General features: G+C 40.4%; 3 protein-coding genes across 3 annotated transcripts; 1 reads left to right on the top strand and 2 right to left on the bottom strand.

Moving 5' to 3' along the window:
• The first annotated feature begins 1,893 nt into the window (after positions 1-1,893).
• LOC138588504 (cystatin-F) lies at positions 1,894-8,710 on the top strand. Its single transcript, XM_069658654.1, has 4 exons — positions 1,894-2,607; positions 6,670-6,848; positions 7,365-7,487; positions 7,843-8,710. Exons 1-4 carry the CDS (start codon positions 2,562-2,564, stop codon positions 7,921-7,923), a joined length of 429 nt encoding a protein of 142 aa, XP_069514755.1. The 5' UTR covers positions 1,894-2,561; the 3' UTR covers positions 7,924-8,710.
• A 661-nt stretch (positions 8,711-9,371) lies between these two features.
• Positions 9,372-22,415, bottom strand: apmap (adipocyte plasma membrane associated protein). Its single transcript, XM_069658653.1, has 9 exons — positions 22,181-22,415; positions 20,601-20,717; positions 19,277-19,392; positions 18,474-18,566; positions 16,592-16,708; positions 15,475-15,649; positions 14,805-14,939; positions 12,874-13,066; positions 9,372-11,810 (listed from the first exon to the last, which is right to left on the bottom strand). The coding sequence occupies exons 1-9, from the start codon at positions 22,261-22,263 to the stop codon at positions 11,601-11,603; spliced, it is 1,239 nt and encodes a 412-aa protein (XP_069514754.1). The 5' UTR covers positions 22,264-22,415; the 3' UTR covers positions 9,372-11,600.
• A 989-nt stretch (positions 22,416-23,404) lies between these two features.
• Positions 23,405-26,405, bottom strand: LOC138588629 (zinc finger protein 665-like). Its single transcript, XM_069658855.1, has 3 exons — positions 26,207-26,405; positions 25,517-25,628; positions 23,405-25,418 (listed from the first exon to the last, which is right to left on the bottom strand). Exons 1-3 carry the CDS (start codon positions 26,321-26,323, stop codon positions 23,764-23,766), a joined length of 1,884 nt encoding a protein of 627 aa, XP_069514956.1. The 5' UTR covers positions 26,324-26,405; the 3' UTR covers positions 23,405-23,763.
• Between the last annotated feature and the right edge of the window lie 128 nt (positions 26,406-26,533).

Raw genomic sequence — 26,533 nt, 5'->3', positions numbered from 1 at the left:
GCTTCACTCACATTAAAGTATACAGTTTTTTTGTACAGTAAATGTACTTTAAAAGCTGTACCAATATCTTAACTGTGGTTTTGAAGTCTTATATGAATACTTCACGACATATTTGAAGATGGTTATGGTTTAATGATATGTGACTTTTTTAACAGTATCTCCATGCCCTTTCAAACCACATTTTTGTGGTTGATCCTCTGCAAGGGTCAAATGAAGTTGAGGACTCCAGAAAGGCTGGCTACAGATTTGGGTAAAATTAAAGAGCTGATAAGAAATAAATAGGTTTCGCAAACGTTTACAAAAGGGAAAGAGTAAACATTAAGTTTAATCAAAATTTATTTTGCTCAACTCCTGTAGACAGTATTTCAAGATGTGCCGGAATAGACTCGGAAAGGAGGACTGGGTTAAGATCAAGTGGCAGCCTGGCAACATAACCCACAACTTCCAGAAAGATAGCACCAATTGTGGGGTCTTTGTCATGCAGGTGTGTTTATGCAAAATGTTATTTCTGATTATTAAAACAACCGTTTGTTTTACTGTGAAGGATCAAACACAGTAGATGTATTGTTTTTCCATCCATACAGTTGACCAAGATTACCATAATGGATTTTCCAAACATACCACCGACATTTCTCATTGAATCATAAAAACAATCTCTTCAAAGACTCAGAAGAGTCATGGCTGAAGAAATTCTTAAAGGATCAGGTATTAATAGACTTATATAATTAATTAATAGACTTATTATTATGTTGGACCCTCCATGCCAAATCAACAGTTTCCCCCCACTATCTCAACTAGTTCCACAACTTAACTGAAGCTGTATATATATATATATATATACATATATATATACATATGTAAACACACACACACACGTATACATAGGCCCATACATATATATTTTTTTTATTTATATTTTTTCCAGTTTCAACGGATGACTTCTGTTCCTTCTGTGGAAATGTGGACCTGCCCAAAACTGCTGTTGCTGCTGCTGTTGTTGTAAATCATCAATTGATAATCTGATGAATGGAAAACTTGTAGATGATCTTGAGTAAAATACCATTAAAATTAAAATTACAAATCAAATACTGTATACTGTTATGCATTACAGGTTTCCTTAAGTTAAAATGTACTTAAAATGATTTATGTATTTATCTCCATGTAGATTCAGTGTGAAACCTGTCGAATACGGTTCCACACAGATTGCCTTGGAATGACACCAGCACAAATACCAAACAAAGATACCCCTTGGTTTTGTGTGTTGTGCAACAACCCTAGCTCTGTTATGTTTAAGCTGTTTACTTTCTCACAATTTATTAAAATGTTTATTTCTTAAGACCTTTGCTTTGAGTGACTCCATTTTAAATTAACAGATTTTCATTTGAATTTTCTTCCTTTTGTCTTTAAGTTTGTTGAAAATGTTAAAAGGGAACTTGTTTGGCTGTTCATAATGTACACTGAACAAAAATATAATTGCAACAATTTTGTTTTTGCTCCTATTTTTCATGAGCTGAACTCAAAGATCTAAGACTTTTTTCTATGTACACAAAAGGCCTATTTCTCTCAAATATTGTTCACAAATTTGTCTAAATCTGTGAGCACTTCTCCTTTGCTGAGATAATCCATCCACCTCACAGGTGTAGCATATCAAGATGCTGATTAGACAGCATGATTATTGCACAGGTGTGCCTTAAGCTGGCCACAATAAACATAATTTATGACATGACATGATTTAGGTGTGAAGTCATTTTGTTGACACTACACGTAACCAGGGTGGAGTTATTGAATATTTTTGTAGTGTCCTTTTTCGGCATTGCAATTTGCAGACGGTCCCTGCGCACTCGTCTAACAGCCGTTTGAGCATAAACGCCAACCGAAGTTAGACAGCTCGGAGGACAGCTCGTTCTGTTGACAATGAGGTTGTAGCTTACTGTCTGCCTTACTGCGGTACTTAAGACGTGTCGTTTTAAAATAAACAATGTTTCGCTGCAGAGTTATTGATCCAAGAAAGCCGAATTTGTGAATATATTTCCAACTTTACTCAACTTGTCTGTCCTCTACTCATCTCGCTGCGTGTCTCTGCATATCAGCACCCGTACACATTCAATGCACCGTTTTATGGTTTGTTGACTGTATTTGGTCCTACTTTAAGTCCGTTTACGTTCTCACCAGAGTCAAACCGGACCGTGGTTCGTTTGGAAACGGACCGAGACCCGTCTTTTCTAGCGGACCATGGTTCAGTTATTTGGTCCGCACCAGAGTTTCATTCCCTCGTTCACATCACCTAAACGAACCGCACCGAGGGGACAAACGCTCCAGGACTCGGTTCAATCGGACTAAACAAGGCTGGCGTGAACCTGCCCTGAAGCTCAGTGAACTTAATTACAGTCTCTGAGATACAGGAAGTGATTAAAATGACAGGAACTGAACAGACAGGTCCTGCAGTTGCTGAGTGTGAAGAAACAAATATGACTGTCTGTTCCTGATCTGATCTGTGGTCAGAGTGTCGCCACCTCACAGGAAACAGACAAGTGCTTACAGAGACGCAAACAGAGAGCACGATGGGTCCGAAGATGTTGCTGCTCCTCTCTCTGCTTGGTGTTTTTGGTAAAAAAAAGTCTTCAACCCTTCTTGTTTCCTTCATGACTTTAATATTGTTTCAAATGTTTTAATGTTGTGAATGTTGAAAAGTTCTGATTCTGAAGTAATTTTTAGCTACAATGCAGTTTGTGTTATAGTCAGATTCCTGCAGCTCATTTTCCAGCTCATGTTATTGATTATCTTCCTTCTTTCCATCTTTACTCAATATAAAAATTGTTTGGATTTAAAGCTCTGAATACAAAATGCAGTAGGAAGACACCTCAAGTTCAGATTGTCTTTGAACGCAGCAGCAGTGAGATTACCAAGGAAGAGTCTCTTAGAAACTGAGAAACATGTTTGAGACGCACTTATTTTTTGATCACTGTGTAAGCATATTTTTTTTTAAATCAATCAATGTTCTTAAAACTAGATTCAGACTTGAGATTTTGTGAAAGTTAAGCACATTCAAAACTGAATCCAGGAAATAGTCTGTTACACACTGATATCCTACGTAGAACTGCAAACTGTCATTTAGACTCATCAGTTTTCTACAGTGTGAACAAACCAGATGAAACAAATTAATCTGTGAGGTTTAGAGGAGCTGGTAGGGGGATTTTGTTTCATTTGATCAGAGCCAGGCTAGCTGTTTCCACCTGTTTCCAGTCTTTGTGCTAAGCTAAGCTAATACTCTGCTTGCCGTAGCTTCATATTTTCAGACATGAGAAAAGCTCTGCATGCTGATTGGCTGCTGCCCTCAGGTTGACCTGCTTTGGCTCACCAAACCCCTTTTTTTTCATACACAGGAAGGAGTGAGTTCTGTGGAAGAAAACAGTTTGAGCTTTGCTGCTCTTTCTGTGCATGGATTAATTCCTATATTCACACAACAATAATTGTTTCACATTTTCCTTTGACAATTTTCTGGCAATTCATTTTCAAGACCAGCTCCCGTCATGTTTTAGTAATAATAATAATAATAATAATAATAATACATTTTATTTATATAGCGCTTTAAAAGGTACTCAAAGCACTTTACATAAAAGAAAGAACAGAAGCAACAATAGCAAATACATTAAAAACATTAAGAACATATACTATGCACAAATAACAGGTCATTGGTTAAAAGCAGATTTAAATAGGTGGGTTTTGAGTGCAGTTTTAAAGGAAGGAAGAGAGGGAGAGGTTCTGAGGTGTTGGGGGAGAGAGTTCCAGAGGGCGGGGGCAGTTGTGGAAAAGGCTCTGTCCCCCCAGGTCCGGTATTTGGTTCGGGTGAGAGGGGTGAGGAGGTTGGCATCGGTCGATCTTAGGTTGCGGGTGGGGGTGTATTGGAGAAGGAGGTCGGTGAGGTAGGAGGGGGCAAGATTGTGAAGGGCCTTGTAGGTGATAAGTAGGATTTTGAATTGTATACGAAATTTGATGGGAAGCCAGTGGAGGTGTTGTAGGACAGGGGTGATGTGGACTCTGGTGCGACAGTGGGTGAGCAGACGGCCGGCAGAGTTTTGGATGTACTGGAGTTTATTAAGGATTGTGGAGGATGTGCCATAAAGAATGCTATTGCAATAGTCCAGTCGTGAGGTGATGAAGCATGAATGAGTGTTTCAGCAGCTGAGAAGGTGAGGGAGGGGCGAAGACGGGCAATGTTTTTCAGATGGAAGAAGGCAGTTTTGGTGATGTAGTTGACGTGAGGTTCAAATGTGAGAGATTGGTCGAAGATGACACCAAGGTTGCGGATGTGGGAGGACGCAGGAACAGTGGAGCCATCAATACGAAGGGTGAAGTCGGGGCAGGATGAGATGAGTGATTTGGGACCGATAATGAGGATTTCTGATTTGTTGCTGTTGAGTTTGATAAAGTTTGCTTGCATCCAGGTTTTGATGTCTGTAAGGCAGTCTGTGATGGTGGAGTGAGTTGCAGCATTGATGGATTTGGTGGAGATGTAGAGCTGGGTGTCGTCGGCGTAACAGTGAAAGTGGAGTCCATGGCAGCGTATGATGTGACCAAGGGGGAGCATATACAGGATGAAGAGGAGGGGACCGAGCACTGAGCCTAAGGGGATGCCTTGAGAGAGAGGGACTGTTTTAGAGGTGGATTTGTTGATGCTGATAAACTGGTGGCGGTTGGAGAGGTATGATTTGAACCAGGAGAGGGCAGTTCCATTGATGCTGAGGGAGGATTCAAGGCGGGTGAGAAGAATGGAGTGATTAACGGTGTCGAAGGCTGCAGTAAGGTCGAGAAGGATAACTTTGAGAAGGGCAGTCTCTGTGCTGTGATGTGTTCTTAACGCCGGATTGAAATGGTTCATAGAGATGATTGGAGTCCAGGTGGGTTTTGAGTTGGGAGGCAACGGTGCGGTTCAAGTGTTTTGGACAGAAATGGGAGGTTGGAGATTGGGCGGTAATTGTTGGGAATGTCAGGATCAAGGCCAGGTTTTTTGAGGAGGGGTGTGACAGAGGCGAGTTTAAGGGCGGGGGCGACAGAGCCGGTAGACAGGAGTTGATTACAGAGAGGATGAGGGGGAGGAGAGCAGGAAGGCAGGCTTTGACCAAGGTGGTGGGGATGGGGTCCAGGTCGCAGGTGGAAGTCCTCATGGCTGATAGTGATTTGTGAAGTTCAAAGAGAGAGACCAGGGAGAATTGGGAGAGTGAGCGATCTGTAAGACGGGGAGTGGCAGAGTCAGGATCAGGATTAGGATCAGGATTAAGGGGGGGGGAGCTTGAAGTGGGGAGTTTGTTGTAGATTAAATCAATTTTTGTTTGGTAAAATGACATAAAGGAGTTGCATTTATCAGCTGTAAAGGAGTGGGTGGAGTTGTCCATGGGTTTGAGAAGTTTGTTGATTGTGGAGAATAATGTCTTGGGGTTAGCGGAGCCAGAATGGATGAGGGAAGAGTAGTAGGTGGAGCGGGCAGTGTTGAGGGCGTGTTTGTATTGTTGTATGGAGTCTTTGTATGCTAGGGTGTGTACAGTGAGGCCGGTTTTCTTGTGTTGTCGTTTCCGGGATTTCATCAGACGGAGTTCAGGGGTGTACCAGGGAGCAGTGTAAAATGCTCTGCTTGAAATAATAATTTGTGTCTGATATGTTATTTCGGTAAAATACATTTAATTACCTTGTAAAAATCTTCCTAAGACGTCTCCTCTTTCTCCCTCATTAAAAATAAACAAATCTGCATAGTCCCCGCCCACTATCAACTATGTTTCTCCTTTCATAAAATCTCTGCCATCGTTTAGTGACAACTTGTTGAAACTTATCTAGCTTGAAATTTAGTTATTATTAGTAGTAACATTAACGTTAGAAGTCAGTATTGAGTTTGTAAAAATTTGTGGTTGCCATAGGTTACACATAATGATATGCATAGCGTCATCCTATCCATTAATGTTATCGGCTCCTTAGGTTTGTGACGTCTCAAACCTGCCAATCTGAAAACGTGTTGTTCAGCCTGTCCTTGGTACACTGCAGTTTAAAAGCAGACAGGCCCAGCCATGGAGATGACTGCTTCTGTTGTCCCTGATATGTCTTGTAGCACATGAAGAACACAACATGGAGATGTTTACAAGGTTAAAAACTTGATTTTCACTGGAGGGGGTCTTTAAGTCTAGGTTTGTGGTGCCAGTCATGGGTCTCTTTGACTGTAAAACTGTAAAAGACATAATGGCCAGAAAAATTATCTTTAAAAATGGGCTAAATTTCAAAACTTAATTTGTGTAACAAATTTTAGCTTATAAAGTATCATTGGTAGAGTTGGAGAGTCTCTCAGTTGGAAGGTTGGGGTTCAATCCCTGACTGCTACAGTCACATGTCGAAGTGTCCTTGGGCAAGACACTGAACCCCAAATTGCTCCAGATTGCATAGATCCTGTTTGGCACTTAGGCCTTTGCCATCAGCGTGTGAATGGGTGAATGTGACATGTAGTGTAAAAGCGCTGTAAGCGGTCGGAAGACTAAAAAAGCGCTATATAGGTACAGCCATTTACCATCATAAGCACCTCAAATGTGTACTTAACAACAGTCCTTAAATAAATGCACTGAAGTTTGAAAGATAAACAAACAGCGGTCAAAGTTCATTTGAAGTGATTCTTGTCCTCCCCTTTTGCAGAGGTGATGTTGGCGGTGGGCTTACGTCATGGCCGCTCCATGCCTGGGTCTCCGTACAACATCAGCAGGATCGATCCCAGCCTCCAGCAGGTTGTCCTCAATGCCACCTACTCCTTTAACCACAAATCGAATGATGCCTTCCTCTACAAACCCTCCACCATCCACAAAGCACAGCGGCAGGTACGACACAGGGATAGCATCACTCTATGTGTGGGGTCAAAGGTCAACATATACTCTGTGGTGCTTGTCAACAGAGTCTGGAGTAATCTTTAATTACTTACCTGTAAATAAAATTGTATTTACTAATGTTGTCATTTAGGTCATTTGGTTCATTGCTAGAATGTAATATATGGAACATTTAAAAGGAAGAAAAACCCCGTAAAATGTACCAAACAGCAGGAATTTATAACTCAAAAATGGGGCTTTAGTTTATTTAAATGTTTAAGGGGAGGTCTGATTCTCTCCTGCACAGGTTTATATGAAATTAAGTTCTGAGTTAATGTTGGTTGTTGTTGTTAATGTGAGTGTCTTACGATTATTAATCTGAACCTGAAAAGTATCTCAAGATGTCAGGCATAAATAGTGTATTAGATAAAAATAAATAGTGAAAGTACACAAGTATAGTTACCTCGGTGATCCAGACTAAATGTACTTAGTTCCACTGCTGCCCGTCACATGTGTGTTTGTGTGTTTCAGGTCGTGAAGGGGATTCGTTACATCGTAGATTTTGAGATTTCCAGAACCGTCTGTCGCAAACGAGACAGCGACATCAACAACCTGTCCAACTGTGACTTTCAGCCTGAAGGTCGTCTTCACCAGGTGAGTACAGAGCAGGTGTGCACTGATGTTTATATGATTATAAATACACTGATCCTATTTAGACCTAATCCACCTCAGATGTGCTGATCTGACCAGCTGCTATCGACTCAAAAACATTTGACCCAGAAGACAAACAATAATCAGACACAGATGATGTTGCTTTTTAAAGGGATAGTAGTACATTAAAGGGATAATCCAGACATAACAGGAAGCTACATCCACATCTGGAATGAAATTTAGAATGATCAGACATGACAAAAAATAAACTCATTCCAGGTATCGGAACTAACTTCATAGTTAAAGGACTTTTATGAGAAAATTCACTTCCTGTGGTGTTTTTTTAAATTTTTTTCAGACGTTTCAGTGTCACCTGGAGGTTTGGGTGATCCCCTGGAATAAGAAGAGCACGACTCAGGTGTTTGTTTGCAAACCCTGAAACCACCAGCTCGCTCCAACATCCATCATCTGCATCCTCCACCATCTTCATCCTCCATCCTTCTTAATCTGTGTCCTCCATAGTCCATCATCTTCCACCTCCTTCATCTGCATCCTCCACCATCTTCATCCTTCTTCATCTGCATCCTCCACCATCTTCATCCTTTTCATCTGCATCCTCCACCATGTTCATCCTTCTTCATTTGCATCATCCACCTTTCTTCATCCTTCTTCATCTGCATCATCCACCTTTATTTATCTGCATCCTCCATCATCTTTTACCTCCAACCTTCTTCATTTGCATTCTCCATCGTCTGTATCCTCCACCATCTTTAACCTCCATCATCTGCATCCTCCACCATCTTTGTCCTGCAACATCCATCATCTTTAAACTCCATCATCCTCATCCTCCATCATGTTCTCCTGATGGGGTTTACTTGTTAAAGTTACATTCACCTGTGTGATCTGCTGCTCTACTCCTCTTCTTATCTGTAAAACTAAACTTTTCACATAAAATAAAATTGACCATCAACCACTGAATGTTGAAGTTTTTCTGCAATAATAAATTCCATACTCCAATGAAACATTCAGTGACCTGCAGTGGAGGATAAATCTTTAATGTCTGGTTATGTGGAGTGCAGACAAGGCCCCCTGCTGGTCAGGAGGAAGTAAAGCAGCTGGACTGTTACAACAAAAAGACAAAACTACATAAGCTTGAACTTGAATCAAAACTTGAATTCGTTACTATCCACAGAAATTGAATTTATAGTCTGTGATAAAAATACATAAAACAACTACACACCAGAGCATTTTAAGACTTGACTCCTTTTACTATGAAAAAGATACATTTCTGCTGAAATTTTGTGTTTTTTAAAGAAAGATTTAGTGTATTAACTGATTTCAATACATTACAATATTTGTGGGTAATTATGTTTGCATCTAAGGCGTAAAAGCCCCTTTAAAAACTCCATCTCATTGCTTAATTCTAAGATTATGTCTTTAAAACCCTCTAATGAACTTTAAGACCATAGTGTCTTTTTATCTATGAATTAACTAAACTTTAAATTCCAAAAAGGTGCTTGTGTTTGCAACTGTGGGCTCAGATTGTGGTTCTTACTGTCTGGCAACATAAAAGAAAAGATTTCAATGGAGATTTCTCTCAGAGTAAGATGCTTTTTAACCAGAAACAGCTGTTACGTGGCTCTCTTCTAAGCCACCAGACACCATGAACAAAAACAGTATTTTTGCCTCGTAGAACAAGGGAGCTGCTAATGTACGACCGCCTGGATTGGTTTGTTTGTGTGACTTTGTGTTGGAACTGAACTGATCATTTTAAACACCAGAGTAATGGAAGAAACTTTAAGTATAAATAAGTGATATTTTAACTGGTATCACAAAGACAAAATCCTTCACTGGAAGGACTCACTCAGATACACACAACACTGTATATTTAATTCTGTTTATATTTAAAGGAGGCTGAAAAGCTGCAAAACAGGTTCATTCAAATGAAGGAAAAGAGTTCACATAAAGAGTGCAATCTGTCACCACATACAGGGAAGAAAAAGCCAAACGTACAAATTAAAAACAATAAGGAAATAGTAACAACACTGCAGTTTCTATCACAGTAGCATTGTGCTTCAACTGATGTTGAAATGTCTGAAAACAGAAGCTCAGAGTACATTTTTTTAGTGCAAAAAACAGACAGAAACTTAATGTGGCACCTTGTTTAAAAAAAAAAAAATCAACATGCCCACACACAAAACTCAATCCAAAATCTATGTCTCTAAAAGTGCTGAAACGGCTGTAGACTAAAACTTTCAGGCCCCTTATCTCAACATTTATCTTATTATCACGAGATAATCCAAACTAAGTTAACTCATGACACCAGATGTGGATGGAAACAGAAACTGGTTCTCCTGGTTTGGACCACACAGGAAGTACAGAAGGTATTATCCTGGAATGGACATTAATACAGTCCTGATCACAAGAACTGATCAATAAATCCTGATTGCAAGAGAAACCAAAGGTGTCATTATTAGTAATTACATTAAACTCAAATTTCTTTTTTGCATTTCCCAAACTTGTTTTCTTTTTAATCACAGACCACGCTCTGATAGACTTCAGTGAGCTCTCATCAAAGTGTGAAATGGCAGCTGGTAGTGGTTAACAAGCGCTAATCCCGACAATACAAAGTTAGCACCTGAGGTAGTGAGATGTGCTGTGAGTCAACAACAACGGGCAAAAATAAAGAAGTAAAGTTAGCACAGAATCACTTCTGCTTGCACAAGTTATACAAAGGAATATACTGACTGAGCTACCTTGCTAGCTAGTGGGATTGACGGGGAATGCTACAATGAGCAAGCTAGCAGGCTAGTGATTGAACCAGCCTGCTGGTGGGCAAGTTAGTTAGCTTGAGCTAGGTTGCAAGCAGTTTTCAGATGCTTAAGCTAGTGTAGGGTATTGTTTGAAACCCTTCGATATTTTTTCTGATTAGTACCTCAGGTTCAGTACCGATAAAAAAAACAATACTTTGTTGACACCTCGCGCTGAAAACTGTTGTTTTGTTTTTTTAACACAAAACGTTTTTTTCATCACACAAAAGTTGTTAAATCTTTTCTGAACACAGTCAAATGAGAACTCAAATTGAGAGTAAAACTTCATATCAGGACTTAAATACAGAACTACCTGATCAAAGACACCAACAAGATTATTAATCTGCCTCGTCAACTGACAGAAAAAATTAAACAAATGAGGCGACGCCTGCGAGCTAGTTCAGGCAGACAACTCGAGCTGCACTGATGTAATAATTGGTATGCGTCACTTCCACAGTCGCCTGACAACACTTCCTCCCAATTGGCGGTCTATTTAAGCTGCAAGATTTCCGGTCTCTCCCTCTGCATTCGCCACCGCTGCCCTGCACCAGTACTGCGCTCCTACTTTCAGCCCCACCACCACCCCAGCATCCACCTGCAGGCTCCGAAAAGGGGGTTTAAGATATTATCTCATCACTCCTCAATTTCTGAATGTATAATTAATCTGCAAGAAGTGATGAGGTCGGAGCCTAGACGCCAAACACAAGCTTTGTTCTGCTGCTGCAATAAACATTTCAAACTACAACAACGTGAGTTGTCTGACTGAACTATTGTGATAATGAAGTTTCATGTTAGTCCTTTGTCAAGCAAAATACTAAACATTTGCTGGTTTCAGCCTCTGACTTGTGAGTATCTGCTTCTTTTCTTTGTCACATATATCTTGGTCAACTGAATATGAAGTCAATTTTCTTAGTGCTCTGATATTTCATAGATACAAGTTAATGAATACAGCCCTGGCCAACCTTATCATTTGATTTCAAGTCTCAGTACAGAGGTACAGAGGCCTTTAAAACAATATAACCATCTGAAACACATATAAACAAACATGAACACAATATCAGGCAATTCACAGCAACAGGCTCTCCTTGGATTTATCCTCTGGAGATGATTATCGTGTTAATCCATCAATTAGCTTAGCTTCACCCCCATCCAAATCTGACAGCCCTCCTGTGACAGTTTAGTATTTCACATCCTAGTTTCTCGTGACCTCACTGATGAAGACGAAGGCTGTGTCACTTTTTTTCAGACTTCACACAAAGTCACAAATGTCTGTCTGTATGATGGTCTGTCCATTAGTGTTTTTTTTTTAGACGTTGCTCAGGTCAAGTTTGGCGATGTACGGCGACCGGAAGGAGCCCAGGTACAGACTCCCATCATGCTCATGCACCTCGCTGATGTAGGCTGCCACCAGGCCGTTGGGGTCGTGGAAGCTCCGCGTGCAGATGCCACCATCATGGAGCTCCGCCACCAGGCTGTACCGAGGGACGAACTTCATTAACACATCCTGACTGAAGAGCTGGAGAGGGAAGAGAAGTAGACAGGAGGATAGGTAGGGTGTAGGAGGAAGGGAAGGAAATAGTTGGTACAGGAAGATAAAGGATGGAAAGAGTGAAAAATGGAAGTTATAAAAAAGGAATGCTAAGAAGAAATAAAATTGTCTATTACATTTCACAATCTTGGCTCTTATTGACACTTTCTTTTCTTTAAGTTTCCCTGAAAGTCCAGGACCACCTGCAAGCCAAGACCTTTTTTCTCGCTTTTTTTTAGTTGTACCTCAATCTCCAAACCCATTGGCTATGGGGATGCCTTTATATCCTCTGGGAAGACAACACATTCGTTTGGGATTAACAGTGTAGCCAGCGGTTAGCAATAAAGGACATCCTGCTTTGTTTACAGTCCTACTAGCAACAGGATAAGCGTGAATGTAGCTGGAGTTGAGATACGACGTCTAATAAAAGGATTGTTAGTAGGGATGCACGATATTATCGGCACGTTATCGGTATCGGCCGACACGCCGATATCCCCCGATATAATTAACCGATAAAATAATGGGCTGCTGTATACTTGATTAAATGCCCGACCTCGGCGCAATGTCCCCGGCTCGAAGAAGACCTGCGCGGTGCAGCGTGATGACGTCACGTGTGTCTACCTGCAGCACGAGAGAGTTAGAAGCCAAAATGTCCGTGGTGTGGAAGTTTTTCAAAGTGTCCGAAATAGATATCAAAACTGCTATTTGCAATGACTGCTCAGCTTCGGTGATGCGAGGAGGAGCCAAGGCAAAGTCTTTCAACACGACAAACTTGATTAACCATCTCAAGACCCGTCACCCCGACCGTTGTAACAAATGTGATAAGAGTATCACCATTATACTGTACGCTAATTCCACTTGCATTCAGATATCTGTTAATAGAGATTAATAAAAGGCTAAATCGTTGTCAGATGATCGTCAATGGGATATGAAAAGCTGATACTTAATTGGTTATTACAAATGCACTACTATCGAAAACAAGAGCATTTCTGATACTGAAAACTGGTCCCATACCAACAGATTGCATTTTTAAATATAGATTATTTTTTACCTTAAATATGAATTTCTTGATCCAGGGTCTCTGGGACAGGAAGTCCAGCATGGAGAAGCCCGGGTTTGGCCGCACTGCAGACATGGCCACCCAGTAACCTCCGGTTGAGCTTGCGCGGATGTTGTCAGGAAAACCAGGCAGGTTGTCAATGAATGTATCCATCCCGCCTTTGTTCAGACCGGCAACATGGACTCTGAAAGAGAAAGACACAGTTTATAACTTCTGATTACTGATCTGGTTTTGTTTCCTAAAACTGGCACAGCTTTTGCATTTGCATCCAGTAGACAAATGTAGTGATTTTAAAGACTAAATGAAGCTTTGCAGAGCAACATCTTCTTCTGAAAACAAATAAGTGGCAAAGGAAGAAGATTAAGCAGTCTTATTAGTAATACTTTAGTGTAAAAGTTCTCAGCTACAAATAAAAGTCATTCTGAAAGTGCTTATAATGTAGAATAGCCTTTTGCAGAATACTATGTTATATAAATGGATTATAATTATTGCTGCATTTGTGTGTTCATCACTTTAATGTTGCTCGTAAAGGCGGAGCTCATTTACATTATTCATGAATATGCCAGCCTCAAGTGGCCACTCAAGGTACTGCAGTTGTTGGCACTTCTGCTTCACATCTAAGGCCAAGAGGTTGCCGCTTGCACGTTTATGTTGGTCACAAAAATAAATGATCATTTGCTGAAGGTTAGAGGGTTTCTTCAAGCAGACTTAAAGTAGCAGAAGTTCGGTTTAACTCATATAAATGGAATACGAGCTTATACAATGGCTACACTAGCATGATGACTTGTTTGATATTAATAACGGTGACTTGAAGGTAACGTTATGACGTCCCCTCCCCTCATCCTTTTTTTCCTCGGTCTAATCAGGTTGGTTGGTCGATGATAATCCATCACAGAGACTGAGAACTTTAAACCCCTGTGGTGTTTATATATTATTTTTTACATTTCAGAGTTCTTTCAGTTCATCATTCAGATTTCAGAGTGAATTCAGCAGAGAAACAGCAGGAAGGATGAAAATAACCCGAGTCGCAACACTTCCCACTATAACCACCGACCTGACACACACACTCATACTCAACACACATTCACACACACACACCACATTATGTGGGTAAAAGAAGGCCGGCATGTTTGTTTCCATGGCAACAACAAGAGCCAACATCCCTGACATCCTCCTCCTCCTCCATCACAGAGTTATGTAACATCGGTCATATATCATCCCTAGAGAGAATCTGGGTCGACTCGTTCAAACAGGAGGTGAGCTGTGGAGTTATCGATATTACTTACTTACTGAAAGGAACTTCTCTAAATGCATTTTATTTATTTTTTGCTGTGTAGCACACATTTAATGGCGTCAAGAACTTTTTGGTGCACGAGTTATTTATTTCTACTGTGTAAGACTTCTTTTATTTAAGATGTTTTAGTATTTTTTTATTTCACTTAAATTTAATTTTATTCAGTTTTTTCTATATGACGGAACATTTCATTGTATTTCGATGCAGATGTACGTGTTGACAGTTGACATGTTCAGGTTCTGAACCAGGATAACATGTTTACTCCAAATCCCAGGAATATTTAATGCACTAATGTAAACACACATACAGATCTTATTATTCCTTTATGATATTTCTCTGGTTTAAAAGTGTCAGTTACACATTAACAAGATACACATGCTGCACATTGAGATAAAAACGTGTTTAACTCCAGGTCAGCATAATAGCAATATTCATTACTTTAATGTGGTGTTCACAGGATTCACAGAGAACATGCTTAAGCTTTGAAAAATTAGAATTAAAGATAAAAAACACTCTTTATTTTATGTCTTTCTTTCTGTTAACAGAAGACAAGAATGTCTAAACTTGGCCTGTTGAAATACAGTATGAGCTGCCAGAAGTAGAGGTTCAGGTCAGTCAGGTGTGTTACCTGCGTATCCGGGCCATTGTGGTCTCCGCCACCAGCACGGACTCCTCATCCGGCAGCAGCTGGATGCCGTTTGGAAATCGAAGGTTTTCCATTACCACCGTCAGCTCCCTGGTCTCTGTGTCGAACTCCAACACTCTGAAAACAGGAAACCCAACAACAGCTCTGTTATTACAACAGGAAAGGCGAGGAACTGGAGGGCTTTTATTGTGAAACTTCAACAGGAACGTTGGGTTTATTACCAGCAGAGTGACAGACAAACCAACAACATAAACATCAACAAACACGAAAATAAGAATCTGTGACTGAAGATTAGATTTAATGAGAGTGTTCATTTATTTCATAGAAGATCTCAAATGTATGTTTAAATAAAAGTCGAGCAAAAAAAAAAGACAGAGCTCAAATAAACTTTGGATTCTGAAGATTTTCAGCAAAAATAAATCAAAACATGTAAAAAGTTATTGGAACTTGATTGATTTTGTTTTATATTAAAAAATGTATCCTGGATTTCTTTTCATTACTGTTAAATTGAACAGGCATTATAAATCTTCCACATAAGATGAATCAAAGTTTAACACCAGATTTAAAAACAACTACAAACATAAAAACTCTGTACAACCCTTTTTGCTTTACACTGGCAAGGAGTTAATAGTAAAGAATAATTTTAGCGCACCGTCCATCAGCCGTGGCCTCCATGATAAGGTTCATGTAGTCTCTTCGCTGCCACCTGCTGCTGGAGTCTGTGAAGTACACTTTCTTCCCATCCTGCGTCACCGCCAGGTCATTGATGAACGACAGCTTCCTGCCAGCGACCTCCTCGCCCCCCCTCACCAACCTGGTCGCTTCACCTGCACAGAAAACCAACAAAAGAACACTGCAGTTTGGGCTGTGATGCAGCGAGTAGAGGATCTGACAGCAGATAATCACATGATGACTGTTGTAATAACTGTAAATAATGTGATTTAGAATTAGATGATATTGGGGTGCTGGTTTAGCTCAGTAGGTAGAGCAGACCCCATACAGAGGCAACAGTCCTCAACGCAGCGGCTGCAGGTTAGACCCCGCCCTCAGCCCTTTGCTGCATGTCATCCCCCACTCTCTCCCAATATGTCCTGTCTCTCTTCAGCTGTCCTATACATAAAGGCACAAAAATGCCCAAAAAGGAACTAATGGAAAGGACCTGAGTGAAGCAATTCGCTATAATTCCATGTAGTGAAAGCAAAGTACAAAGAACGCTCCCTAGCTAACTTGCTAGCTATGGTTTTTGCTAGCAAAATACTACCTGATTCGTTGGTTGTCTAGCTTAATAAATGACCTAATAACGTTTCTAACTTATTTACTATGAAAAATGATTTTGATGAAATGATGTCACTAACAGTAAAAAGGAAAGGTGTTTAATTTTAGTGGTGCGTCTCAAACACTTTCAGCCTTGTGTTTGTCACATCACTGTTTTGGCCGAGGACAGCGATGCTAACTTCTGCCTACATAGTGCTACTGAGCGTCCTTTGTACTGGTGGTAATTGCAGTTCACCTGACGTCCATAATTTTCTGAAAACTACACAAAAAACCTTTGATTCACTCTTTACCCTTTTTCTTTTTTCATTAATAATGTGAGATTTAAAATATTTGTTTGTATTGTTATTGTAACACATGTCACATGCTGAATAAACACAACATCCAAAGTCTGTCAGAACAAACTTGATAAGGTCTGTGGGAGCAGAGGAAGGAGTGACAAAGGGAGAACAGTAACACTGATACAGAGGATGTGGTTATGTGGTACTCTCTCTCACCTGTGGTGGGGTTGACCTCGAACAGACCCAGGTAAGCGTCGGCTACAAACAGAGTCCCGTTGGGTCCGATTCTGATCCCCAACGGCCTCCCACAGCTGGGCTCTTCCTCTCTGGACCCTGCACACACACACATCCGGAAAAATTGAATTATTTTCATGAGGTTTGGTTCAGACATTCGCGTGTCAAGATGAGTCCTAAAAAACGTCATTGCATCTCGTTCCACAGACAAACTTTATTCATTTAAAAGTACCTTGATTTTATAGAGATTAAAGTGAATCAAAACGTGACATCATTTTTATGGAAGTTATTTTAATTTGAGAAGTTATTATTTTCTTTCATTTTTCATCATGAAGTATTTTGTGTCTGATTTACTTATCGGGTTGCATGTTTTTATCAGAATAACCAGGACTATTTGCAACTGAAGATCTATTTGACTGATTTAATTAAAGATTTATAATGGTTTGTAATCTGTGAGGATTTAAGTAAAGCTTCATATATAAATAACACAGACAAACATTTTTAAATTGCACTAATATGGGAATCACGCAAGCATGATAGTTTATTTTGCTATAAGTGCCAGGCCACTGATCTGTTAATTAAAAGCAAGATTTATGAATTATTTTGTTTACAGGCCTCACTGCAACTGTGGGTGCGACCCCAACATAGTTCTGGGACTGACGGGTTTAAGATAATAATAAGCTCCTCTATCAGACATGAGGAGTGTTTTGTGTGTTTGGCTTCACTGGACCTGTTTGTCTTGTTCAGAGTGACATAAACATTCAAGTAAAAGTACACCAAATATTCAACACAGTACATGAGCAAATGTGCTATGTTACATTCAACTACAGCTGTTTAATACTAAGCTAACTGATAGCTAACATTAGCATGCTTATAAATGAGCCCTTTAGCCTCAGGGGTAAAAGAGGTTTCTGACCTGACTGTTGGTCTAAAAACTGTCTAATTAATATTTTAATGAAGATATTTACAAAAAGAAGACTTCAACTTGCATTTCAAAAAGCACCTAATATTACAAATCTTATAATTAAGCTCCACTGTACAACAGATTACTGTTGATACGCTTAGCTTTATCTAAACTCTCCCTCCCTCTGCGAACACAGACTTCAACAAGACTTCAGATACAAATAAAACCCAGTCAGACCAACATTTACAAAGGATCCACTGAACAAATGATTTGGCCTTCTAAACTTTGAAGGTTATACAGTACAGCATGTGATGATACATTGACTTCCTGTTTGCATAAGTGCTTGTTCCTGATTGGACAGCACTACAGGTGTTTCTTAGCAAAATATTAACACATTACTCAAACCTTTACTAGCTGGGACATTTGTTAAGTTGTAATGGTGCAACCATTACTGACTTCCTGTTTCACAATTAAACCTAGTCCTGCCGTTTAAACCTTCGCTGTTTCCTCTTTTAAAGTTCCATTTTTATTTTGTGTAAAACAAGGGAGAGAGTGTCCTAATCTGTTACTGTTTGTGGTTAACAAACTGTGCTTCAATGATGTCACATGTTTAATTTCTCAGCTCAGGTACATGTTTAATGTTGAAACAAGCAGAACCAGAGAGTCAGAGCAGGTTTCAACATGCCGTGCTTTAAACCGTCCCGTTGTTGTGTCACTCTGAAACTGACTGGATATTAAAACCCCAGAATGAAGCAATCACAGAAAAACTAACGAGAGGAAACATCCGAGTCTAAATGTGAGTATGTAAAAGGTCAGAGCCCGGCAGCATTACAGTCAATCTCCCAGTGTTCTTCACGTTTTTCATTAAAAAAAAAAAAATGTTTTTAGAAATAAAGCACCTTTATTCTTGAAAGATTACAACTGTATTTTCAATAAAACTAAACCTTATTGTTTTCTTACCACAGGGCTGCTTTCCCAGTCTCGCCACCGTGTGAATTCTTCGACCAATCACCTTCACAATCTTCCCATCAGCTGTTCCAGTAAACAAAACATCTGCAGAGTAAAGAGACAAACGTCTGTCAGCTCTCAGTTTTCCTCATTGCTGAGCTTGAAAAATATAAAACCTGCTTATCGGGTCGGTTGTGTGTGAAGCCAGAAAGATGAGAAAATTAAGATCAAGTGTTTTTCTCATTTCATGGAGACATTGTGTAAGTTTATAAGTCAGACTCTGAAAATTGGACTTTAAACGCAACATGAAACCATTTCACTAAACTGAAGAAATCAGATTTAACCTTCTGGCATGTTTGCCTGAACCACTGGCCAGACAAAAGCACTAAAGTCACCTACTTAAAACTCAACTTAACTAATCTAAAGTTAAAACTTAACTGAAGATAAAACTAAAGGTAAAACTAAACTAAAGATTAAATTCAACAAAATTTTGAACTAAACTTAAAACTTAAAGCTACCGTGAGGAACTTTCATTTTCTGTCGATCTTGGCAACCCATGTGTCGGTCAAAGCTGTACATCTTGTGTCTTTGAATTTTGCTTTGCTTTTCTGATCCTCCTCCTGTCTAACTGATCACTCACTGTGGGTATTTTCCACCACACTGTAAACAAAGGCTGTTTTGGCAGAGTGCAATAAATCACTTTATCTGACACAGATTCACTGCCAGCGCTGACAGGCAATTAAAAATATCGTAGAAACAGTCAATTTTCAGTGATGGTTTAATTTGCACCAAACTAAACTAAACTTTATACCAACCTCCGATATTTGTGATGGACTCTGGTCCGGTGATCTGGTCTTCAAACAGTCTCTTAGCCTCTCTGAGCTTCAGGTTCGGCTCCCAGCAGCCCCTCATCACCGGAGGCTCCTTCAGGCTGCAGGATACATTTGAAAAAGTCCATTATGTGACCAAGTATGAGCGCTAGAGATCCAAAGTAAAGTCAAAATATTGAGCATTAAAAGTACAAAACGTACATATGTATTTGCTTAATATGTGTGCTAATTATAACAACTTTCTTCTGGAAAAAGGAAATTGTATGTTTAGACTATGGATGCTTTTTTAGTGAAATTCTCTTTCAAATTAAAGTCTTTATTCTAAAACATTTCAATTTTTTTCTCAAAATTTTTTTTTTTCTCTATTTTTCTTAAAATAATTAGATTTAACTTAAAGAAATTAGTTAATTTTTGTTTCTAGAAATAATGCAACTTTATTCTTACAATGTTCCAACTTAATTAACAGAACTAAAACTTAAACAGAACTACTCAATCAAGTGTTTAAATGTTTTAACATACATGGAAATTCTTAAAGCTTATTTTTCTCAACCTGTCTGTTTTTTTAATTTAACATAGAACTAGTAGCACATTTCTACATTATTCCTGAAACATGTTTATTTGTGTTTGAAAACCTGAAAATCATCCTGTGATGATTTACCTTGTTTCAAGACCAAAATATCCACAAATTTGATTGTAAAATATATTTGTGTTCAAACGTTTTCGTGTCAGAGTTTTTGTGTCCCGCTGGGAAGTCTGCATCTGATGTTTCTTTCCATGAATTATTAACTAGGTGAAGTTGCAGAGTCAGCATATATTCAGATATCTGCTGCACAGTTCAAATATTCAGCAACACAAACTAAACCATGAACTCTGGCTTCCTCCCACAGACATGCTCGTTAGGGTTAATTGGTGACCCTAAATTGCCCATAGGTGTGAGTGTGAGCGTGAAAGGTTGTCTCTATGTGTCAGCCCTATGATTGACTGGCAATCAGTCCAGAGTGTACCCCACCTCTCGCCCAATGACAGTTGGGACAGGTACAGGTACAAGTGTTAGTTAGAATCAAAATCTTTCATTTCAAACTGGATTTAATTGAAACAGAAAGTGCTGGTGAAGTAAACTGAAGCAGACTGACTTGGCTGCTACAATTTAAACTTAAAATGTCTTTCTTTTATAACTCTTTAAACATCAAGGTGTTTTTAGATCAGATGGAAACTATAGAGAATTTACTTTGACTAAAATTTAAACACGGGAAATTTCCACTGTCTGCCATCCAGTCCTGCAGCGAGCAGACTGACTGGATTGACTCACCTGAATACTTCAGGATGGATGGGAGACTCCAGGATGAGGATAATGACCAGGAGAGGAAAAAGCACAAAGCCCCCCAGAGAGAGCAGAGTCACCTGGAAAACCTTTCCACTGTAGGTCCTGAGAGAGGAAACAATGACAGAGACATTTAAATTACACTTCAACTTGAGTTCTAATCATCGTGTTCTTTGGGCTTCCTCAGGGGTCTATCTTTGGTCCTCCTGTCTTTTCACTGTACGCTACGTTTGAACAAATCAGACAGGAATCCAATTACTTTACATATTATAACATGGAGCCCAAGAGATGTAAATGAAAAAAGTCTGAACATTAATAACTAATATCAATGTGAGAAATAGAAACTACTGAATTATCTGTGTAAGTTTATTGTTGCATCCCTAAATATATGATTAACACTGTTAAATGTCTCAGATGAACATTGACCCACAGAGGTGTTATAGGCCTATTTGTAACAGCTACCTTGAACCAGGAAAAAGGATTTAAAAATCTGTGAACACTACTGCACATATTCACTCGGTCCCATACCTCTGACATACATCAAGAAGCTTGAAACGTTTTTTTGCGTATGTGCTAGACGAGCAATTCATATGGACTGAATAGGCACCATCTTTGTCCAATATTACTATTAATAGAACATCCATGTTTTCAGGCCCACAAAGTATACCGCCCTCTGCAGACAGAGAGCTGAATCACAGAAGCCATCAATTTGAGTAAAAATATATCCATGTTTTGGGCTGGATTTTACATGGTAAAACGGATAGGAAGGTTATATGTGGATACAACATTTATGTCTTTAAAACTGCAGAACCAACATGTATTTCTAGCTTTCTAACCATTTTAAATACTTCAGTTTGATCGTTATTTACAGTCCATTGCTAAAAGGTATCATGTGTCTCAGATTTCTGTCTGACTGGCAACTATGGAATTTATATCGTAATCAATACAAGACATTAATGTACAATTTAGTACATTTAAGTCTGATCTGTAGCTTTGCAACCAAACTACAAATTCAATATTCAAAAAATGAGATGACAACTAATAAGATCTGGTTTTATATTTATGCTAAGCTAACTACCTTTAAGAGGAGTTTAGCTGTATTACTTAACATGCTAAGTGCATTTACGTTAAATCGTTTTGCCTACATTATTTAAGCACAAACATAACTCACACAGTATTTACATTGAAGGGGTGTGAATTACTTGTCTTGCAACTGTAAGTAAGTCACAAAGCTTCATCGGATTCATATTTTCAGTTCTATTGTGGTGATGATTTCTCAGTCATTCAGCTTCTGATCGATTAATCATTTTAGTAAGAGGTTTGGAGCAGCAAAATTAGCTCCTTCCTGCATTTATTTACAGTTGAGTATGTATGTCAAGCAAATCGCTTCCGGTTATTCAATCAATCCTCAATCAGCCGGAAACATCCAGCTGCTGCCTTTGAGCCCGGTGCTCACGGTGCCGTTGTGTTGTTTACGGAACCTTTACATCATGGAAATTGTTTGTGTTTCTTTGCAGGTGTCCATGCCGGGATAAGGTTCAGAACGCGGTCTTGGTTCTGTTTCTTACCCGGATGTTTTGTAACGATGCTCCGGCAGCTCGTCAGTGATGACCTGCGGTCTCTGCACCCGCCGGAACCGGAGCCCCTCCATTTCATCCGTGCAGGACTCCGACGGTTTACCTGGCTCGATTCACCTCTGATTAGTCTGTCACCTGCAACTGCAATGGCTAACTGTGTGTAGGTTGGGTGGGTACAGAGCATAGATTGAGGGACTGATCCCAGAGAGAGCCACTGACCGTCCTACCGGGTGTTGACAACGATCGACAGCTTCCGGTTTTTGGCTTCAAAATAAAAGATCCAGCGCCAAATGCGTAGTTATTTCCAGAAATACCAACAGAAACAACTAAATAAAATATAGACACCTAAAGGATAGTATAATAATTTGAAATTAGTTAGAAGAAAAAGATTAGGATTGTCTATCATTATTATTATTATTAATTTAACATTTTTTTCTCCGTAAATGAATAAATTTGCAAATTTGCTCCAAGTTATATGGGGACAGGATCAGAGTGTTAATGAACTCAGTGATTTGAACATTGGCATTTTATTTTTCTGTTTCAGTAACTAACATAAACCAATGAGGCCCTCTGACTGTACAAGAGGTCAGGATTTGCATCTAAACATGAATGGAGAGAGAGAGCATTTTAACATGAGAAATTCCATCCGAAGATTTTGACAGTTCCTAAAAAACATCCACACTCCTGCAAATGAAATGCTCAGATAATTATGAGTTCATTTTAAAATCAATCTCTTCCAGGATCATATGGACTGAGGGAACTACATATTCTGAATGATAAAAAAAACAATTAAGTGCTGAGTGGGGGTGAACCATTGAAGGACCATTTTATAATTATAAAAGACACTCCATGATTCCATGTGTCTTGTCAAGGATCCCACTGCAGCACCTAAAACAACATACAGAATTTCTAATTTTTAGTATTCTCTCTTCCACTTTTGAACCTTCAGATTCAGGAGAGTTTCAAAATAATAGTTTTAATTGATAGAGTTGTTCCAATGCACTCGAATGCAGCCTTAAATATAGTATCAGGTATCAGATTAGAAATCCTAATATAATAATCCCCCTTAAAAAACAAAACTGATTTTAAGTAAATCCTCAGGTGACAATAGCAAATATCAGTGTTAGACAAAGTGGGCCATGTCAGCAATCAGTGATCATGAGTGTCTCCCGATCAGCTAATACTGAAGTGTAGATATCTTAATCTTTATCGGGATGGGAAAAATTGTTCTGGCACATCTGTATTAAGTGTGTTTTTATTGGTTGCAGGTTTTAAGTTAGAACTCATAAACAGCACCCTCAGAGTGATGTTAATCCAAAAAACAAGTTAATTTGTGAACTATTGGGGTCTTCTCATCTTATTTTTGGTTATAAATTAAAGAAATAAAACAAACAAATGTATAGATTTTGTTACATTCCCCCAAATCCCAAAATACCCGCTGAGCTTTCAGGGTCATCAACACAATCTGGTCTTGTTAGGTTCTCAGACCCTCGACTGTCCCGCTTCAGGACATTTTGCGTTCCACATTTCTTGTTTCAGTGTCGTTTCTGACTGAAGTCTGTAAAGTGCAGCATTTATTCACCTGTGACACACTTGTGCTCTCTGAGGCTCCTCATAGAAGAGAAGCTCCTGCTGCAAGCGGAGCAGCTGAATGGTTTCTGTCCAGTATGAATCAGCTGGTGAGTCTTCAGGTTGTTGTTCTGACTGAATCTCTTCCCGCAGATGCTGCACTCAAATGGTTTCTCTCCGTTGTGGACACGTTTGTGTCGGATAAGGTTTTGTGACACACTGAAGCTCATCCCACAGACCTCGCAGATGAACGGCTTCTCTCCACTGTGTGTGCGCTCATGCAGCTTCATGCTGGCCTGCGTGGAGAAGGTTTTCTGACACTGAGCACAGCTGAACGGCTTCCCCTCAGAATGGCTGCGTCGGTGCATCTTCAGGTAGCTCAGCGAGCTGTAGCCACGGCCGCACACGTCGCAGGAGAATGCTTTGTTATTGCTGTGCAGCTGTAGGTGAGTCTTCAGGATCTGGGCACTGGTGAAGCTTTTCCCGCACTCATCGCAGGTGTGAGCTCTCTGACCGCTGTGGGCCAGCTGGTGCCGTTTAAGCGACGTAGATGAGGAGAAGTTTTTTCCGCACTCACTGCAGTTGTACGGTTTGATGCCAGTGTGGCTCTGCTCATGCACCAATAGAGCGCTGCGCTGTCTGAAGCCCTTCCCACAGGCATTGCAGATGAATGCCCACTCGCCACTGTGCATGCTGCGGTGTACCTTCAGGTGTGCAGCCTGTGTGAAGTTACTACCGCACACATCACAGCTGAAAGCCCGGCTGCCCGTATGGACGAGCTGGTGGCGTCGCAGGTTAGCTGACACGCTAAAGCTCTTCCCGCAGGTGTCACAATTAAAGGCCTTCTCTCCTGTGTGGACACGGAGGTGGACAGACAGGGCGCTCCTGCTGGAGAAACTGTTCCCACACTGCTCGCAGGTGTGCGGCCGCTCACCTGTATGCGTCCTTAGGTGAGCTCTGAGGCCACTCTGCTGGCTAAAGGTCTTCTTGCAGACGCTGCAGGTGAACGGTCTCAATCCCTTGTGGACTGTCAGCTGGTGGACGTGGACACTGCGACGCGAAGTGAATCCTTTCTCACATGTTGGACATTTGAATGGTTTGTCCTTCTGGTGGACTCTCTGGTGTGCAGACAGGTAGCTGTGTTTAGAGAACTGCTTCCCGCACTCGGCACACCTGCACTTCTCATCTGTTCTCTGACAGGTTAGTCTGTGCTCAGGGAGGCAGCACCTTGCAGCCAGCACCTCACCACAGGCTGAACACTTGAACGGCCTGCCGCGGCGCCGCCAGCTGGACACCTGGTGTGTCTTGAGGTGGCTGCGGGTCCCAAACACCTTCCCACAGTGAGAACACTTGTGGGGCCGCCGCTTGTTGTGAACAGTGAGCTGGTGGACTCTAACGCTGCTTCGGGCAGAGAATGCTTTCCCACAGGTGGGACAGGTGAAGGGCCGCTCTCGGCTGTGGACCCTCAGGTGAGCGCTCAGGTTGGTGCGTCTGGAGAAGCTGCTGCTGCAGACACTGCATGTGAAGGTCTGCCGGCTGTCCACCGCAGGAGTCTGCTCTGATGGACTGGTTTTACAATTTGGAGCGTGTGATTGGTGGCTCACCTCCACCCCAGTGTGTCCTTCAGATGCAGGGAGGGCAGAGTCCTGCTGAGGCTCTTCTGCAGAGAGACAAAGATCAGCACTGTGAGTGACTGGGTTAAACATGGACACCATGACACTCCTCCTGCTAACATGTTAGTTTATTAAAGGTCCTTACTGTCCTCCTCCTCCTCTCGCTTGTCTTTCGGTTCCTGGTTCTCATCTAGAAGCCTCCTCAGTTCCTGCAGCAGAGCCTGACAATGTCTCCTTATCACAGCCACCAGCTGCTCCTGCAGCACACATATATATAAATATGCTCAATGCATACTCGCATACTGAGGGGGAAAGAACAGAAGCTTAAGTCACATAAAACAAAGTACCGATATCTCCTCCCCTACAGCTGCAGTCTATGTGTTGTCTACTCTGCATCTGTGTTCATTCAACTAAAGCCGGATGTACTTTGTGCTGCTGTTGAACTGTACTCTTACATCACCAGGTGTTCCTGTAGTTTAGTCCACCCTTATTTATATAAATGGGGTGGCTAGATTAGACTTATTAATTATTAAATTAGGCTTATGTTAAGCTACATGTCCCTTTTTCAGCAATTAATTTATAAGGTCAGGATTCGGTACTGACCTGTATTATGTAATGTTGATTTCTCTGGGACACAGTTAGTGACAAAACCTGGAAAAACTTCTGTAAACCGATTTTCATTTATCGAAATCTTCCTAACTACATAAAATCAATTGACTGGGCTTATTAATTTGTTTTAGCTGTTGAAGAACTGCTGTTAACATATCTGTGATAAACAGAAATAATGAATAAAACGAATCACAATCAGATATGCAGCTGTGTTTGCGTGAATGACCTCAGTCTTTGAGTTTCCAGCAGGTTCCACTTTGAGTCTTTCACAGATTTCAGTCATCGCCGTCAACATGAACTCCTCCAAGATGGCCGTCACGTGCTTCTCCACAGAGGACGACATTTTATTTTATCTAAATAAAGTTTATCACGAAAAACTAAACTAAAATCTCAACTCATAAGACAGGATATGCGTGTATTGTTGTGACCCGGCGTCCATTGCTGGGTGGTTTGCGACACACATTGCTCATTAACGGCAGTTCTCACGACAAGCGTGTAAGGTAACGTCCGCCTTTCGCACCCAAAGACTATACTGGTCGCACCCTGCTGGCCG

The sequence above is a fragment of the Semicossyphus pulcher genome, unplaced genomic scaffold (genome assembly GCF_022749685.1).
Source record: "Semicossyphus pulcher isolate SPU_LCO1_2020_fin unplaced genomic scaffold, fSemPul1.0.p SCAF_12, whole genome shotgun sequence".
Classification (NCBI taxonomy): domain Eukaryota; kingdom Metazoa; phylum Chordata; class Actinopteri; order Labriformes; family Labridae; genus Semicossyphus; species Semicossyphus pulcher.
This window is presented reverse-complemented; position numbering and strand designations above follow the sequence as displayed.

Coding starts and splice junctions, on each gene's coding strand:
- LOC138588504 (XM_069658654.1), top strand. CDS start 2,562: ATGGGTCCGAAGATGTTGCTGCTCCTCTCTCTGCTTGGTGTTTTTG. Junction 6,849..7,364: donor TCCACAAAGCACAGCGGCAG/GTACGACACAGG, acceptor TGTGTGTTTCAG/GTCGTGAAGGGGATTCGTTA. Junction 7,488..7,842: donor CTGAAGGTCGTCTTCACCAG/GTGAGTACAGAG, acceptor AATTTTTTTCAG/ACGTTTCAGTGTCACCTGGA.
- LOC138588629 (XM_069658855.1), bottom strand. CDS start 26,323: ATGTCGTCCTCTGTGGAGAAGCACGTGACGGCCATCTTGGAGGAGTTC. Junction 25,629..26,206: donor CTGGAAACTCAAAGACTGAG/GTCATTCACGCA, acceptor TGTGTGCTGCAG/GAGCAGCTGGTGGCTGTGAT. Junction 25,419..25,516: donor GCGAGAGGAGGAGGAGGACA/GTAAGGACCTTT, acceptor GTCTCTCTGCAG/AAGAGCCTCAGCAGGACTCT.
- apmap (XM_069658653.1), bottom strand. CDS start 22,263: ATGGAGGGGCTCCGGTTCCGGCGGGTGCAGAGACCGCAGGTCATCACT. Junction 19,393..20,600: donor ATCCATCCTGAAGTATTCAG/GTGAGTCAATCC, acceptor TGTATCCTGCAG/CCTGAAGGAGCCTCCGGTGA. Junction 11,811..12,873: donor TCAAGAAATTCATATTTAAG/GTAAAAAATAAT, acceptor TTCCCTCTCCAG/CTCTTCAGTCAGGATGTGTT.